An 18,948-nucleotide genomic window follows, 5' to 3' on the forward strand; every position below is an offset into this window, starting at 1 on the left:
ATAAATGAAACTAGTCCTGGTTTGCCTTTAGTTATTTAGCCAAAGCTCTGTTGTGTTTTAATATGGAGGCACTATTTGAGTTCCACCGCCTGAAGGCAGGAGGTCTCTGCCTGTAGAGGCATAACTTAGAGTGCCTAGATTATAGTCTCATAGCCATAGTTTCAAATACAACCTATTTGGCTTGTCATTGTGCTTTCAAGTTATTACCGGTTTTGTGCTTTCTTTACTGATTTAAATACCTAATATTGTGTCATGCCAAGTCAAACTGGCTTGTTGTCCTCCGTGGTTGTCACTCTCAGCACATAGCTGGTTTGAGAGACTACTTCTTGCAAATGAGAAGCTGTATTGGCATAATTTGCATGTACTTAAGTATGATCACAGTTGCTGTATTACTTATGTGAATGAAGTGTGCATAATTCTAGGAGTGCTTGGTTGGGAAACTTGTAAACCCAGAGCAGGAATATCAGCTACTCTAGTGCTACTCTTTCTGTAGATTTGGTTGCTGTGTGTGCTCTTCTATCCATTGCTGAAATGAGAGAATTTGTGTGAAAGATTTATGTGTTGCAGGCACATTATTTCACTCTGATTTAAGGATGAGGGATTAAAAAAAAATTGGCAGCAAAGTCATCCTATTCCCTGTCCTCTTCACAGTCTTAGTTTTTGCCTATAATCCGTAGTCAAGTGTGTGTTACTAGTTTAGATGACTGTAAAACTTGGTGAGGCAAATCTTAATAGTTGGTATGGTAAAAGTCTAGAGCTGCAAATACAAAAGAGATTTAGGAAATAGTAGGTTTACATGGGAAGGTCTGTAGTTGATAGGTCTGCAGTAGAAAGCATCCAGTATTTCACAAGTAAGGTAAAGTTGAGGTTTTTCCCCAAAGCTACCAGTCTAATTTAGATTTATGGAACCCAGTAACTACAGTAAGAAAAATGTACCTTGGTAACTTTGAAACAGACCCAAGAATTTGCTGTTTTAAAGCAATACAGTTTGGGATTTTCCGTCACTGCTAAAATTTCAGTTTCTTTTAGTGGGACTTCTTTTCCCTTTGAATGTATTGATCAGTTTTGGCATGCAGTTTTGTCAACTGAGCCCTCTTAACTCCTAGTGCATGTGGTTAGTCCACTCAAATTGTGAAGTAAAATGTGTTAAAAGCCAGAGATTTTGACAGTTGAATTTACAGGTCTACATGCAAGTGTTGCTCTTGACTTCATTAGGTACAACTCAAGAATTTTTTTTCTATTTTTTGTAATTTTTTTCTTTGGGTTGCTTTTCTTGTTTTTCAAGTTGGGTTTGAAGATTATGGACCAGACTGTGATAGCATGAGGATAACGGCATTCTTGGATATTCCTGCACAGGATAACTTAACGCCACTGGCTCGTCTAGAAAAATATGCCTTCAGTGATAACATATTTAACAGGTAAGGGTACAACAGCTGCACTTGATTGTGACTGAATCAGATAGCATTGTGGATGTTAAGGTGTCACTGCTTCTGTTACTATTCTCCTAAGCGCATGCCTAATATTATTTCTGTTTGAATAACTTTTGTATAGCATTTCCATAAAAAGAAGTTTTCATTTTTGGTTATCTGAATAAGATCTCTTGATCTGTCTTTGTTTTGTTGGGATGTGGAGAAACTGTGTAACTGGTATGTCTGAACGTTCAATGAAGAGCTTGATCTTTAAGGTGCCCGTTTACATTGGATAAATTCCCTTTGCATCCCATCTGCATGTCATTGGCAGGATATTAAGGCAATTAATATGTTGTTTACTCCACAGGCAAATTATTGCCAGAGGTCTTTTGGATGTTTTTCGAGATTTCAGTAATAATGAAGAAGACTTCCTGACTGTAATGGAAATAGTGGTCAGGCTCTCTGAAGATGCAGGTTTGAAAGTTTGTTTGTTGGGGTTTTTTTCTGTAATGTATTTTACATAAGCTGAAGTATAGAAGGCAATAACTTTAGATCAAGAAGGCAGTAAGTGAACTGAAGAAACTAAATAATCTAACAGCAGTATCTGTCAATGAAAATGATATTTTTTTTTTTATTTTTGAAATATTTTGTATAGTAGGTGTATAAGTGAAAGACCCTTCCTTAGCATATGGCCCGAACTAATATTTTTCAAGACATTCGTTACACACGGACATGTGTGTGTGGCACGGAACAGTTGTGTGGTTTAATACTTCAGGTGCATGCATTTATGGTGATTGGGTTTTCTAGGTAGTGCTCTCATCTTATCTGATTTGTTTGGGAACTGATCCCAAATCTCTGGACTGTGATCATGTATGTAAGGCTGTTCTATTTTATTCAGCTTTCCTTTAAGAACAGGCAATCTCAGTGATGGTATTTCTTTCGGTTTTGAGTATCTTCATTTTCCTCTGTTGTGAAAATGTTAAACAAAAAAAAAATGCTACTTTTTTCTTAAGGTACTCGATCTTAATTTTGTATTTACTGATGCAGTTTTGACTTCCTTTCTATTGCTAGAACCAACTGTACGTACAGAGCTGATGGAACAAATACCTCCTATTGCCATTTTTCTGCAAGAAAGTCGACCAAAATTCCCAACAGCATTTTTTGAGTACCTTATGCCCATAGTGGTGAGATATCTCACAGATGTTAACAATCAGGTAGGAAAACCAGACAACATGAGTTGAATTGTTAGAAAATTTTGTGTGGTTGGGTGGATTTAAGGCATGAGGAAGAGAGAATAGGAAATTCCATGTTGCTTGATACCTAGCTTTTATGTAGTCCTTTGTGTTTATTGGTTTCAGCACACTTCACTAGGGAGATCTGAATTTTTTTTTTTATACTTTCCTTAGCAGATAATGGGAAATTTACAGGATTTGCCTAGCAGCATATTGACATAGTTAGTTACAGGAATCGTGACTTAAAGTCCTGTCTTCTACATTATCTTTTGACTTCTCAGAATTTGAAATGTCATCCAATGATTGTATTAAACTTTAGTATCTATTACTAATTCCTTATGATGTTAAAATGGAGAGTTTTTTCTGTTTTTAACTTGCAGCTGTGTGTTCACTGAAAACATGCCTTTTGTGCTTCTTGTATCAGTAAATGTTGTTTTTATAGTGATGTACTTGTTTTGTTTGTTCATGTTAATAGGTTAGAAAGGCAGGTCAAGAAGCACTGCTTATTCTGCTAGAACAAGATCTTGTGGCTCAGAGTGACATTGAAAATAAGGTGTGTCCAATTCTGTTGGACCTCTCTGCTCCTGACAGTGATGATGAGTACAAGGTGGAAGCTGTGAATGTAAGTCAATTTGGAAGAAATCTTGTAACTTTACTTTTTTTTTTCCTTCTTTAATAGCTTTTGTTTTCTGTCTTTTAGCAGTGCTACTGTAAAGTTCTCTTAGAATATAACAACTTTGTGTGAGATTTTCATGAGCATAAAACCCAGAAAATAAAAATTGTACTTGCATTCTTTGTGTCCTGAGAGCTTTGCATTAATAATTGAACTTAAACTTTCTATACCATTACTCTTCAGTTTGTTGTATTACTTCTCTGTTAGTTGCTGGGTTGCGATTTCAGAACCTGCTATTGTGATACAGTTGATGCTGAAGTGTGCTAAGCTGTTAAGTGTTGAATCTGTAGGTTTTTTAGTCATTTCTAGTGTTGAGCACCATTGAAACAAGTGAATTCTCAAAGAATTTGAACAGGGTCAGGACTTGATGCGCCATACTGAGAGGTTAAAAATGATCTTAACTGAATTCAAGAGGAAAGCAAGGTTGTCCTGGGTACTGTTGTACTGAGTAGTATTTGTTAATGCCTTCAGCTAAGCGTAGAGGTACTTTGAGTAAGCTTTCTTTAGGTCCTATACCTTTCGTGTGATGAAGAAATCTGGGCTTCTGTGTCAACGAAGTGTTTAAGGAAGCTTTTTGAAACTATGCTTCTTAGGCATTGAGCTATACAGTACAGTGACTAGGAGCAAAAATGTTATTGTTTGCTTAAAAATGTAAAGTATCAGATCTTCAAACTCAGTAAAAATTCTTCCCAACATGATGAGGGACTTTTTACTATAGATGATTGATGATGTATTGAGTACTTGAATTGAGTATTAATAAGAACTACCACTCCTTTTCATTTATAACGGTAATTAAGATGAGGTCTAGGAGTAATGCTGACATTAAATAAAATAAGCAATCAAACCTTCTGTGTTTATTCACTAACATATTTGAATTTTTAGTTTGTAACACGAAAATCTTTAATTTTTTTTCTGAATTTTTGAAAAGATCAGGTTTAAAGAGACAGTCTTTATACTTCAGGATGCTAAATGATTGTCAAAATGGTAGCCAAATAACTTTAAAATGCCGTTGGTTCTTGGCAACCTTGTTTTAATTCTTGTTAAGATCTCTGTGTTCTCCAACAGTTCCTTCACATTTGCTCCACCAGGTTTCACAGTAACGTAAAAGTGTGAATGATGGCCTGATCTTAATTCTTAAGCATTTCAAAAAAAGTGTTCCCTGTTCACTTTCAAGAAATCAGTTGACTCCAAGGAAAGTGCTGGTGTGTAATTACATTTCAGCATGGATATCTGATGCTGTACCTGTAAAGTAGTTTTACCAGCCAGATTTTCCTCTTCCTTTTTTGGGAGTTGGGTATTGTTTAGGCAGTTTTCCAGGGTGACATCTGAGTACCAGATGCCTTTTAGGAGTTTGAAAATTTGTAGGAAAGGCCTTGAATGGTGTCTTCCTTAGTTCTTATTTAGCATTCTGTTATGAAGGCAAATGTTTCTACAAGTAAAGCTTATTTTTGCGGAGGTGGAAGGCTTCAATAATTTGGGAGAAATAAAAATAGCAAGATGAGTACTGTTAATCTGATAACACTTGTATAAGCATTAAACTCCTGGTGCTGCAGGCAGAACAGCTGAGTAGAAAGGTGCATGGGAGCCCCTTCCTTTTTACTCTTGCGAATATAAGAATTATAGCAAATTATCCCAGAAAGTGGGAGCTGAAAGGAAACATACAATCCAAAGCACTTGATTTTCACAGCAGAAACATGGTTTGTAATGGTAGTTGAAAGTGACAGTTCCTCAGAGAAAGCTAAACTAATGAGCATGTTACTAACTTTAATTATGCTCTTAAAATTTCTGAGGATGATTCCTGTAAAGTGTGCATTAGCTCACATATGTAACTAGTTTGTCTCGCTCTCCCTTGTCTCTTCTGTTGTATGGCAAACTTTTATTTTATCGTGTTGTCTGAACCTGTAAAGAACTGGGATTGTGCTTGTTTTTAAGTATTGGAACAGTCCTGTTAAAGCTAAGGGGCTTACTTGCATGCTTAAACTTGAGATATTTTTAATATGCTTAAAGATTGTGATTTTTATATGCTGGCTAGTGCAATGGAACTTTTGTCTTCTCTGTACAAAATATCAGTGTATGCCACGTTGTAAAACACCTTGAAAATGCATTTATATAATTAATAAAGTAATAAAAGCCTATTTAACTAGATAAGAAAAAAGACAATGAATTATGTGCGGAAGTGTTATGTTCAGGCACGGTGGTGTAGAATGATTTTCAATAAAAACTATAGTTGTGCTTCACATAAAACATGTATGAAAAGACGGATAATATGTAGCACTTAGATCTATTTGATGGTAGTTGCTGTCTTGCTCTGAGAAGTAATTTTTAGGAGGGATATTTGACCATTTTTACAAGCTTTATAGTTTTCTTTTCCTTATGCGTATCCCCGTCTTGATTTTTAGATAATCTGTAAAATGGCTTCTATGTTGAGCAGAACAACAGTTGAGCACATGCTGCTTCCTCGATTCTGTGAACTGTGCAGTGATGGGAAGTTGTTTCAAGTCCGAAAGGTTGGTATGTTTTCAAGCCTAAGCCACTTAAAAATGAATTTGCATGTTGCTGTTCCAGTGCCTTCTCAGTAATTTGGTCGTACCTTTAGCTGATGAACTTCGAAAGAGTATGGAAGAACTGTTTTAATTATTGACATGGTTATAGTTTCTGTAGTTCAGTAAAGAAATAGATAACAATCCTTAGCAAATAGCTTTGGTGCAGCAGTTAAACTGATCTTGCATGTTTGAGTTTTGCATTACCTTTTCTTAAGCCACTGTGCTCGGTTATAGGATGCAAACAGGTTTCCTGATCACTGCCATCTTATTTCAAAAACAGAAATTCAAAAGCGATAGATGTGAGACATCCTTCCTTTAAAAAAAAAATAATAATCTGGTATTGTTGAAAGGAGAAACCCTAAAAGTGTAAGACTTGCTTTAATTCATGTTTGAGTACAAAAAGAAACTTGTAGCATAAGAAGTCTTAAAATATTTGAGTAGACTTAGGGTCATGCAGAGCTTTGGCTTGGTCCTTGACATAAGCTGCGCTTGTTAGAATTTGAGCTGCAGTATAGCCTCTAAATAAGCACATAGAATGAATAAATCTTGTATTAACACAGTCCTATCTTAACTGATTTCAGATTTTGGCAATGTCTTTTTCCAGCACGAGGGAATGTCTCTTTTGCCTCAATTACAGGATTTGTAATGTACTGTAAATGGCACTAACTTGAGACCTTGGTTAAACTTTGCTTCAGCAAAGTACTTAAGCCAGTCTCATCCATAGCAAAGATAGTTTTGTCAGTACACCTAAGTCCTGACCCTAGTATCATATTTTAGTCTACTTTGGTTTTGGCAGCTGCTGTTCAAAGTAATTTGAACTTTCAAGTATGCTTATTAGTGCCTTTTAATGATTACTGAAGTAGGTGATGCTCTTCATGCAGAAACGTTTATTACTGTTGATTTCAAAGGCATGTGGCTTATGGAAGATTGCTCTAACGACTCTTTGTTCAAGGTGAGTTAGTATTACAGGATGTCGTTGCATGGCTGAAATTTAGATTGTCAAACATGTGCAGTTCTTACATTTGGTAAATAATGCATGGTGAAGTTGATAATAAAACTAATGCACTTGAAAGAGCCAGAATGTTGTTCATGACTTTTTTTTTTTATTTCTTAGATTTGTGCAGCTAATTTTGGTGACATTTGTAATGCAGTTGGGCAAGAAGCCACAGAAAGACTGCTGGTATGTAAAAATCAAAATCCATTCACAGGACTTGTATTTCTCAGTTCAAAAGGTTTAATAATGAGTTCTCTTATTGTCTTTTCTGTAAATTAATCAGTGTGCATGCATATTTTTTTTAAAGTGATTTGGCTAAGGCTTTGGTTGCAATTATGTAGCAAAACTGGGAATGAATAAAAAGGAAAGTTCTTGTTTTGCAAAGCACTTTTAAAAATTTAATTGACAGCATATATCTATATACAGACATACACACACACTTTAGAATTACTGATTCTTTCTTTTTTTTCCCCTGAACTAGATAATTGATCAAGTTACAATTTAAGGAAAAATAGGCCATTAATAATGATTTCTATTTTTTCCTAGTGCATATAGTTATACATAAAATCCTAATGAAGTAGATGGCAGACAATACCAATTTCTTCAATTACTATATGTTTTTAACCTGTCTCCGTTTCTTCTATTCACTCATTTTATTCTCTCAAGTTAATTGTCTCCAGTTTCCAAACAAATACCTTGATAGTAAGTTGCTGCAGTCTTTGTTTAGTCTTTGATTGGTCTTGGTTTTGCTTATTTTTGGCAGATTCCCAAGTTCTTTGAACTCTGTTCTGATAGTGTTTGGGGAATGAGAAAAGCTTGTGCTGAATGTTTCATGGCAGTGTCTTACACCACATCCCCGGAAATTCGCAGAAGCAAACTGTCCCCGCTGTTTATCAGTCTTATTAGTGACACTTGCAGATGGGTAAGTAACTCAATAATTGATGCATCTTCCCAGGCAGATCATACACAAATAATGGGCAAATCAGAACTGCACTATAAAAGTTCTTTAAACTGAATTTGCTGGGGTTAGAATCTAATCTACTAAAATCTAATCTCTTCCAGTAAGATAGTATCTTATTTTTCCTCTCTCTTTCTCCTTAGAATTTGTATCAACACTTTTTTTATAAGTGTAAACACTCTTCTGAGAATAGGTTGCTTGCATTAAAGGTATTAGTTAAAGTAGACAGTGATGTCCTTCAAATTTATAACTTTTTAAAAATTTCCTTACTGTGATTGTAGATACATGCTTAATATTCTAACACCCTTTGCTTAGGTGTCACTTATTTGGTAATTGATAATTGGTTATATTTAGTATTAAATGAAGCTGTTTATAGTAAGAATCAATTGCTTCTTACTAAAAAAACTGAATGAAATTTTTGTTTTTCAGCATTAATTCTGTGGGATTTGCATGAATCTTGACTGTTGTCTTTATACTCAGGTTCGTCAGGCTGCTTTTCAGTCTCTTGGCCCATTTATTTCTACCTTTGCGAACCCTTCAAGTGCTGGTCTTTACATCCGAGAAGATGGAACGCTGAGTATCCGACCATCAATGGAAGATGTGAATTCCAATTCCTATCAGCGAAGCAACAGTATAACTTTAATGTCCTCCAGTACAAATGCTGCGTTGTCCAGGTAAAATCATGGGAAAGCTGCAGTGTAGTGGAAAGGGGAAGAAGGAAGATAGTTCTTTTAATTGCTGTTCAGGGCTAAAAATCTCAATTTGAAACTATAGTTCCAGAAAAGGTATGAAGAGTGAGGTCACACATGTGTCTGAGTGTAGCTGCATTATTGAAAAATTCACTTTGATGTCTTCACAGGAGGGTAAAGGGAAAACTGGTGAAGCAAAGCACAGTGGTAACATAGATTCTGTCTTTCTGCAGAGAAAATAAGCTTTTGTAGTTATGCTGTCTTTTATGAAGTATTTCACTGAAAAGTATTGTTACAGAGTACTTCAAGTTTTATTTGGATAACTGTGTGTGTCTATTACCAGTTCAGAACAACCAATGGAAATCAAACCAGAATCATCGACTGAGGAGACTTCAGCTGAAGTTAATACAAAGCTCTCAATTGAGAACCTAAATAAAGACACACAGGAAAAAGGTTCAGATTGTTGTACCGATCCTGGAGAAGATGTGTCTCAGTTGTCTCAGGGTGACAAAGTTGCTGCTGGTGTCATAGAAGTCACTAAGGACAGCAGTTTTCCTGGAACGAACTCAAGGCTGCAGTCTGCTGAGGACGTATTTAATACTTTCCTATACTGGCGCCGCCCTCTGCCTGATATAAGTCAGGATCTGGAGTTGCTTCAGTTCAAGACTGAAAAGCACAAAGATAACTGCTCTGTGCCATGTAATAACTGTGTTGCTAGTAGTGAAATAAAAAAAGTTCTAGAAAGCTTACAGGAGCACATAGATGATCCAGATGTTCAAGGTGAGACTCTGTAACAGTAAAATCCTGTTTTCTCTGAGCAGGTCTTCTCCTGGCCTTTTCAAAACCCTTGACTGTGTTTAATTGGCTTGGTGTTCATAAGGTGATGAGACTTCTTGGGTAGTAAACTATAGTAGAAAGTTATTCAACAGTCCTTTTCACAAAACATGAGCTGTTTCTAGAATAGTTGGGTAAGTGTTCCTATCTCCTGTTTGCATGAGAAATAAATTGCATCTAACTACAAAAGGGAAGAGAGCTTGTTGAAATTTGTTAAAACTGTCTTTAATTTTAATTACTGTAACTAAGTACTGTGTTTTTAGGGACAGAGCTACCTGTTACCAACTGAATTCATCTAATACTTGGTTGAGTGGGAATGGCCCTAATTTCAAATCATCTTTCCTTAGCCTCCCCGTACAAGCCTGTTGATGAACATATTAAAGTGATGATAACCTGATAGTGGGTTGCATATGTTTACTTGGCCAAATCCATCTTGACAAGCCTGTTGTCCGTAGTCAACTCAGTTTCTTGTTCCACTAAGTGTCTTGAGTAGCCTAGTGAATTAACAGTTTTCATCTACCCCTTTATTCATCCCTTCTCTGCATGCAAAGTCTCCAGGAACTGCAGCATCATTTGGACTCCTTGCTGTAGTAATAGTGAGTAGTAAGGCAACTGGCAGTGTGGCGTATTTAGGTGGCTCCCCATGGCCATTTGGAAAAGTGCCAGGAATATAAATATTCTTCACGTGCGAGGCAAAGGATCAGAAAGAAAGGGAAAGATTTAAAAGATGAAGAGGTGAAAAAAATTAAAATTTAAAGCTGTAAAGGGAAAAGTAGAAATTGAAAGGAGCGAATGAAAGGAGGGAAAAAAGGTAAATGAGTTTTGGAAAGAAAAGGCAGAGAGTAAAAGGAAAAGAGAAAAAAAACCCATTATGTAGAACTAAGACAAATGGGGAGATGTTAGCTTGACAGCTATACAGTGAGAAATGAGGGGTTTGGAGAGGCCTGGGAGAAAACAAGATTTCTGTGCCCCCCCTACACCCTTAGGCAGAACAGTCTTGCTTCCTTTTTCAGAATAAGGAGATGTGGATGTTAGAGCAGGGGGAAAATAGAAACTAAATGCTAAAACACTTGTAAATATGCCTGTAATCCATTATTCTACCTTTAAGTTGTCTGTTCCCCTTGTTTCCAAAGTATTCTAGTATTCTTCACCTTTAAAATATGCTCTAATCTTTTGTCTTAAGACTGTGCTTGCCATAGCCTTGTGCAGATGTAGCTATCTCACAGTTTCTGCGTTCTGAACTCTTCGTAACTTTGTGTTCCTAGCAGCAATGTAGCTTAATGCGCAAATACAGTTTGTCCTGACTTTATGGGTGATACAGTGGTAAACCTGACCTTTCGTTTTCTGTCTACTTCTGCAAAATAATTCAGAGATGGCTTGAATAATTCCTTCTTCTGGTTTCTCAGAAATGTTTTAAATGCACGTTGATGCCTTTTCCAAGCAGTTGCATCAATTAAAGAATATAACAAAAGAATTTCTATTAAAATGTTTGACGGTATGAAGAATGGGAGGTGAGCCAGTCTGCTGTGGTACCTCGTTACAAGGGATAATTAGAAATATCAGTAGTAGAAATCTGTAGAATGCTTCTGCTGAAAATGTTAATACATCCAAATCATTGCTCTTAATTTGCAATGGTTTTGTGGAAGAGTAATGGGCCTTTCCTTCCTAAGAGCAAATGTTTGCTAATATACCATTTCTGTGCAGCTCAGAAGAAAAAAGCTGTGGGCTTCTTTCTATCTTTTCAGATAAACTAATTAAAAGTTTAATGCTTCTTTAGTGCAGAAGGGAGACTAAATAGTCGTCTTTTGCTTTATACAGCTCAGGTCCAAGTGTTGTCTGCTGCTCTCAGAGCTGCTCAGTTTGATTCTGTTGGTGACTATGAGACCAAAAAAATGGAAGAAAGCAGTAGCAAACTTCAGAACAAAACTATTTCAGAGGAAATAGCTGTTTCAGATGCTACCTGCAACCAGGTGGAGGAAGACAGTCTTTCATCCCCTGCCTCCCAGGATAACATCAGTGACCCATCTACCACCAGTATACTGAAAAGCACAGTAAGTATGCATTGTGCTCCATGTCTGAAATGAATTCTTACCAGCTGAAGTACTGTGTGTGTTCTTGTAGTCTCTGACATAATTGACCCACTTCTGATCTAAAGCCTTTGAACATTGCTACACCATAACTATCGTATGCTGCTTATTTTCATTAAGAAAGAAAAGCTATTGAGGGCTGTTATTTCTGTTTGCAAACAAATCACCTAAAAGTTTTGCAGTAGTCTTGTAGGCTTTTTTCTGATGAAATATACCAAGTACAGTCTTGCTTCTTCCTGTAATGAATCTAAAATTAGTCTTATCTCCAGACAGGAGGCTGAATCAGGTGGTGACACATACACGGTTCCTGGTTACTACTTCTTGATTATAGTGTACTGATAGGAGTGAAAAGAGTTGTTTGCACAATATTTAATGTTGCTAGAGCTAATTGTGAAATATAGAGAAAAGCTCTCCTTGTCTATGAACAAAAATTGCGCATAAAACCTGTATGAGCAAAAATGTAAAATGCTGTGTGAACTTTCAAACTCTGTATGTTTTTGGTCTTTTAAAGCTTTTTGAAGTTTTTTGTTGATATTTGGGGAGAAGCATATGCTTCATAATTTGGTAGGCTTGGGAGTTTCTAGCAGTATGTTCTAAAATAAGTAAAGCTTTTATCATGGTATTGATTGACTTGGAACAACTGCTAAGCTGTCTTGTATCCATGCCAAGAAGATAAACTATTTAAGAGTATAGTACAAGTAACCATCCAAAATCTGTATGAATGTTGGGCTTACTGTGTTAAATTGGGTTGCTTTTTTTAGAAGTAAATCTAACTACTGTTCCTCTTGTTGCTGCTATGGTCTTAATTAGCATTTGTCGTAGTGTACAACTCTCTTGTTTTTTGTACTTGTATAAACACACTGAATAAGGCTTTGCCTGTACAAGGTTTTGTCTGTAAAAGGCTGGTCTGTATCTGAATTGCATTGTGTTGTAGTGTGATGCTTTGAAATACCCTAAACAGTCGTAAGTAAATTCATTTCACTAGCTAGTATGTCCATTTACAGGACTCAGAGGAACAACACAGAGAAACCAGTGTATTTTTGAAGAAAGAGGAAGAAAATAGTCTGCCATTTGAAGATGACAAGTCAAAATTACAGGTGATTAAAATAGCATCCTGCAAAAGGGATGTCTTGTGGCTGTGTGCCAGATGGTTAGTAGCGGGAGAATACTGTAGAACAACGGTGTCTTTTCTTTCTGGTCTTAAAATAAAGAAAAGTGTGTGTTGCTGATGTACTGTCTCTATCTGTAGGATATAATACCTCAACCTTTATTAGACCAGTACTTGTCAATGACCGACCCAGCTCGAGCCCAGACTGTTGATACTGAAATAGCCAAACACTGTGCGTATAGTCTTCCTGGGGTGGCCTTAACACTGGGCAGGCAGAACTGGCACTGCCTGAAAGACACATACGAGACGCTGGCTTCAGATGTACAGGTAAAAAAATAAATAATTTTTTAAAATGATAAATCAGAATTTTGAGTAGCTTTTTTGTTCAGTTTGTTGCACTGAAGTTAAAACGTTGTATACTTTCTTGTAAGGGATTAAATGTGTACTAAAAATAGAAAATTCAAGATCTAAGTAAGAGTTCATAAATAAGATTAACATTTTCTACTGCTATGTAACTAGCCCTGTTTCTTCTGCTCTCAGTCCTCACACAGACGTAGTTCAAAAGCCTCTTTATTTTCCTTACATTGCCTAATCTAGTTCTCTTAAACTGTTTGCAGTGGAAGGTGCGTCGGACGCTAGCTTTCTCCATACATGAGCTAGCGGTTATTCTGGGGGATCAGCTAACAGCTGCTGATCTGGTGCCAATTTTCAATGGATTTTTGAAGGATCTGGATGAAGTGCGTATTGGTGTCCTTAAACATCTGTATGACTTTCTGAAGGTAGGAAAGTGTAACTTAATTTCTCAAGATAAAATTTTTTCTGACTCGATTGTGTTAAGAGGTTTTTTTTAATGAGATGAACAAATATCAATATCCAATTACATGTTTAGTTTTGTGCAATGCTGCAGTTTTGTGTGTGTGGCTATTGCTTTTTTAAGGTCCCTCACTTCTGTTCTATCTCATATCCCAACAAAATTTCAAAACTGAAAACCCTTTGTAACAGCTCCTACCTGTTGTAGAGGAATTAGTATTTTGTGCAGTCTAGCTGGAAAGTTGGACCATTAGCAATTTGTGTTTGGGGCTGAGAGAGAGGAGAGCAGATCCTGGTGGGCTGCTGCATTATAAACACAAATCCTTAGTTTTCAGTTGCTCAGTTTTATGCCCAGAGATGGTGCTTTAAGGGGTATCCTTGCAGGAGTGATGACTTAATCTACTTTTTTGGATGTCAATCTAGTGTGTCCAGACACTCAGCTGATTGTGCGCAATTTTTAGTAAGCATCTTGTGAATGATCACTTGCTTTTGAGTAGAAGAATGCACATAGGTTGGCATAGAGTAATACATCAGAGAACTGCAAGTATTGAATTTTATCAATTTTATACTAGTAATGGTTTTCCTTTAGTTACTTCATGCAGACAAAAGGCGAGAGTATCTTTACCAACTTCAAGAATTTGTGGTGACTGATAACAGCAGGAACTGGAGGTTTCGTTACGAGCTGGCAGAGTATGTAATTTTGTTAACTTTTGATTTTTTAATCCATGTTACTAACTTGGAAATAGGTAATTACATTCAGAAGTTAGCACACCCTAATTAGGAGCTAAAAGATTACAGTCATTCTTCATTAAGGAACTGAACTTAAAAGCCACTGGATGTTGGGGTTTTTTTTTTGGGGGGGGGGGGGGGTGGCGGGGGGGGGAAGGGCTACTAGACCTTTAAGCATGCACTAGTTTTTGGCAAGTTGTGTTGTAATCAGGTGTGACTGAAGTGTCTGTGAATTATACTAAAATGGAGATCTGGCTTGCTTGCAGCCTATGAAATATGATAATCTGATAGGTACTCTTCAGTGAGGTTTCAAATTTTATTCAGTTCTAGACTGCCTTGTAAAAATCAGTGAAATGTGTGTATAAAGTCGTTTTTCTAATGTGTATGAAAGAAAAAACAGTTCTTAAAAAAATCAGTTTATTCATTTGATATTTCCATATGACTGGGTGTGTAATGGAGATGGTGACATCCCACAATTGTTTTTCTACAAGCCCTGTTGATATTTGAAGCACCCAAAGAATGTTCATAGGCATAGTATGCAGCTAAAATCTGGCCTTCATGTTTATCTTGTTGCTTTGTTTGGGCTATTGAGGAGTTACTCTCCCTTTGTCGTTTGGCACAACAAACTAAATCTCACTGCGGTGCAAGAACGTTGTACAGCAGTTCCCTGACATCTAGTGGAGAGCTCTCACTTTGTGGTTGGTTGATGCACTGGCAGTGGTGTGGCTAGGAGTTCTCTGCAGTCCGGAGAGAGAAACTGTTTTCTGCAATGTGGATTTCTAATCTGAAGTAAATCTTTCATTTTTACTTTGTAAGAATGTACAAGATACTGGTCTGAAGTTGCAAAGAAACTTCTGATTGTACTTCTCTTTGTAGCTTTTGTTATTATTTGGGATAATTTTGATTAATTGGTAATTCTAGCTTGGCTAGAAGTTTTGCTTGGACTCTGTGATGGATTAAAGTGTGTACCTCTTTAATATGTGTGTGCACCTGTATAAAATAAGGAGAAGAACAAACTGTTCAAGTGCTTTGTAATACCGTAGTATTACATGTGTTAGAGGTGGTTAGGTGTTAGAGGTGGTATAATCGGAGCGAGTTAGTGTTGCACTTTCTAGAGTTAATCACTTTCTCTGTGTTGCAGGCAGCTGATCCTGATACTGGAACTCTACAATCCCAATGATGTCTATGACTACTTAAGACATATTGCACTAACTCTCTGCTCTGATAAAGTTTCAGAAGTTCGGTGGATCTCCTTCAAACTGGTAGGGGATTTAGTTTACTTCCTGGTAGGAGACGAGGAGAATGGTACTTGAGAGAGATACTTGAAATCACTGTTTTCTTTCAGACAAGTAGGGTGAATACAGATATGTTTTGATAAACATCGTAAGCAATGTGGAAAAAAGTGAAATGAAAACTTTATAAAAGATTTTGACTTGTCAGACTTCCACAGATATTAAAATCTTTCTCTGTTGATTGTATGTGAATGATAAATGTATTTTTAACTGGACGAAAACCAGGATATAGAAGACTGGGGAGACCTTCCTCCAGTTCTGGGGAAAAAAAAAATTTAAAAATTACTGATCTTTCCTCAAAGTTTGATTTAATTTGTTACGAACTTCATCATGCCATCTTCCCATAGATATCCTGAATGAGTAGAAAGATTCTTTCAATCTCTTCTTTTTCTTTGTGATGCCATGGAAAGGGGCATTACGTTAATGGTGGTTTTAATTTTGTGTTTTTTGTTTCACCTGAACAAAGAGCTTTTTTAAAGCTTATGCTTGGAGAAAACCAGAATAAGCACAGTAATTTATTAAATCCTGCAAACACAGCTGATGACTGACACTGAATACAGTTTTTGATATCCCTTTGTAGGATTTAAATGAAATGATGCTTTTTTAACTTTAAGGGCTACAGCTTAAGGCTTGTCTCTTTTTTTTGTCCCCTCCTTTTCCCCTTCCCTCTTCCTTTGCTTCACAGGTTGTAGCCATACTACAGAAGTTCTACACAAACAATGCAAATACATTGGGATTAAATTTCATTAATGAACTGGTAGTGCGGTTTCGTCACTGCTCCAAGTGGGTTGGAAGACAAGCTTTTGCCTTCATCTGTCAGGTTGGAGTGTTCTCTCTCTGTTTCTATGTGTACATTTAATTTTTTATTTTTTTTTAATTCTTTGAGTTTTGTGATTCTGTGGCTTGACTAAAGGCAGTGGCAGAGCTGGTCTGGTCTCAGTACTACCATGTGGCTATCGAGTTTCAAAGCTGTGGTCCTTTTTTTGGACTGTGCCTCCAGCTGAAATAGCTGATCCTTGTACTTTCTGGTATCCTAGCAGCAAACTCAAGAATTAAGTCCTAAACAGAAATGCATTTTGTAACAAACTGACATGCTAGGATAATGGTTCACAAGAGCTCTTCAAACTACCAATGGGTGCTATATGCCAGCAACTATTTCCCTCTTTATTTCCAGTCACCCATCTCCCTCCAAACCAAAAATGCTTATTTCGGTAGGAATGAGGAGCAAGGGTTGAATGTTGAAAGGCAAAGGGGTGATGTCAGGCAAGAGAGCAGTATTTCCTACAGTGTAGTTGAAAGTAAGTTATCTGCTCTTGTTCTTCATCCGAAGATGACCCTGTAGAATAGAAGATGTCTTTTCTTAACGGTATTTCAAAGGTTGTACTTATTTCACCAATGTAGGGTGTGTTTGTTCAGAGCTAAACGCCAGGGTTTTTTTAATAGACAGGCCAAATTAAGGACAAGATGGAAAGGAATGGCAAATAGTCAATTTTTAACATAAATCTTGCTTTCTCGTGTTCTGTGTTTATGCTGTAGGCCGTAGTAGAAGAAGAATGTATGCCTGTCGACCAGTTTGTTGAACACTTACTCCCCAGTCTTTTAAGTCTTGCTTCAGATCCCGTGCCAAACGTAAGGGTTCTGCTCGCCAAGGCTCTAAGGCAGACGTTATTGGAGAAAGGTGTGGTCCTTAATTTCCTTTGAAAGAACTGACATCTCATGAATGCTGTCATTCCTCTGCCAGTGCAGTTGTTTACACATTGGCTCAGCTGGTAAAAGGCTGTTTGGTTCTGTTTATACTGAAAACAAAATTATACGTTGTAGTCTGGGATCCATTCCGAAATCTGAATTTCAATGCAGTATGCTGTAGTGGCTTTTCTGGCCTAGAATATTTGATCGTCACCCCTAAGGGGCGGGAAACGGGCGGCGGCGGTCCGACCGATGTCATACTTCCCCCGCTAGAGGGCAGTGACGTCCTTGTGCGGAACAAGCGGTACTGCAGTTCCGGGGGCGGCTGCAGGTGGTTGTGTTTCCTAGCCAGGGCGTGTATGGGAAATACGTTTTTCTTATCACGTTAAATTGTTTTGATATATTTCAGACCTTTATGTTAACGAAGTAGTCGGCTTTGGGGTCCTTCAGGTGAAGCGTTGTACTTTTTTCTGAAATAGTTTGCTTTGTCGTTTTAGACTTAAGCTAACAGCAGTATTAGGAAAGAATGTAATTTTGTATGCTGCTACAACTTCCTATATTACAACCCCTTAAAAACCAAAAAAATTTAGCAGATCTCTGGTTATTCAAACAAAGATGCATAGAAGTATCCTCTCCTATATTTTTTTCAGAATAAAGTATGGGGAGTATTTTTAAATCATTGTACAGTAGCAGCTTCCTGAGCTTGCTTTTACTTGTTGATACATTACTATTTAGGGCTTAGCAAAAAGAATTTCTCTTAAAAATACTGAAATATCTAATAAGATGAATAAGAAGCTGCGTATTTCTCTTTTTCTGTCAGCTTCTTTAGCTTTCTATAGTTTCCGTTAAGAAGTCTGTACATTGGATGAGCTACCCCCAATGTTTTTGGCATCCTCTGTATTTCTGCACTACTTAGGGCTTATTCTTTTGGCTTTGGTTAAAATTCTATCTTTCTCCTCTTATTCTAGCTTATTTCAAAAGTGTTGGCAATCCTCATCTAGAAGCTGCAGAAGAGACCATTCTAGCCCTGCAGTCTGACAGAGATCAAGATGTGTCCTTCTTTGCCACCATAAAACTAAAACAGGGTAATATGGACAATACTACCATTGAAAAACAAAACTAATGTGTTCTTCCGCAGTAAACACTGAACGTAAAAAATGGTTATTCACCTTATGTTCACAGTTGGTGTAAATAATGTGGATAAATAAGGCTTTTGCTGTCTACTTGAGCTGGAAAGAGTCTATTGAGAAATATTATGATCTTAATTTCATGACTGTTTCATCTACAACAGCGTGTTTGTCTGATATGCATGAGTAATTCCTTTTGTTTCTTTCTTTGTAAATGTGGGTGATTATTCTGATCTCGCCTGCAGTTAAGTATTGTATGGAAAGTCTTACACCATACTTAGTGTTTCAGAGTAATTGGAAATCATATTTCATTTTGTAACAAAACATTTCCAGTAGTAGAGCAGTCTGCTGTAAGCTTAAAATGGTTTCTAAATCTTAAAACCTGATTATAGCAAACTTACATGAAGATACTCTTTCCTCACTTTTATCATAGTTTTTGTATCATTTCAATTATTGCATCTTAACTGAAAAAAGTGTATATATGTGAATAGTTTTGAATTTTAACAAAAAACGATGAAGAACTTAATTGTGTATTGGTGGAAAAAAGCTCAAAAAATTTCATTTTATGAAGAGGCTACTCTGCTAGAATTAAGGCATGGTTCATTTTTGCTTAATACGTGATATTTTTCACAGCACAGAGACCTCAAGTTCTTTGTATATTGTGACTTTTCTATTGATTAGTTATTTCTGAGCTATACTCTTACAGGTGTTAACATGTCTGTTTTCATTACTACTGGCTCTCCCAGTGGTAGGTAGACTATACATTTCCCAAACTGA

At 36.8% G+C, this 18,948-nt stretch overlaps 1 protein-coding gene across 1 annotated transcript; it reads left to right on the top strand.

The window, feature by feature from the left end:
- Positions 1-1,293: 1,293 nt before the first annotated feature.
- LOC104166736 (serine/threonine-protein phosphatase 4 regulatory subunit 1-like) lies at positions 1,294-18,167 on the top strand. Its single transcript, XM_009706767.1, has 18 exons — positions 1,294-1,418; positions 1,777-1,883; positions 2,481-2,623; positions 3,117-3,263; positions 5,714-5,821; positions 6,972-7,037; positions 7,615-7,773; positions 8,290-8,483; positions 8,842-9,278; positions 11,151-11,383; positions 12,424-12,516; positions 12,669-12,854; positions 13,145-13,306; positions 13,927-14,027; positions 15,208-15,328; positions 16,044-16,178; positions 16,895-17,036; positions 18,013-18,167. The coding sequence occupies exons 1-18, from the start codon at positions 1,321-1,323 to the stop codon at positions 18,165-18,167; spliced, it is 2,787 nt and encodes a 928-aa protein (XP_009705069.1). The 5' UTR covers positions 1,294-1,320.
- The last annotated feature ends 781 nt before the right edge of the window (positions 18,168-18,948 follow it).

Source organism: Cariama cristata, unplaced genomic scaffold (genome assembly GCF_000690535.1).
Source record: "Cariama cristata isolate BGI_N322 unplaced genomic scaffold, ASM69053v1 scaffold33588, whole genome shotgun sequence".
Lineage (NCBI taxonomy): Eukaryota > Metazoa > Chordata > Aves > Cariamiformes > Cariamidae > Cariama > Cariama cristata.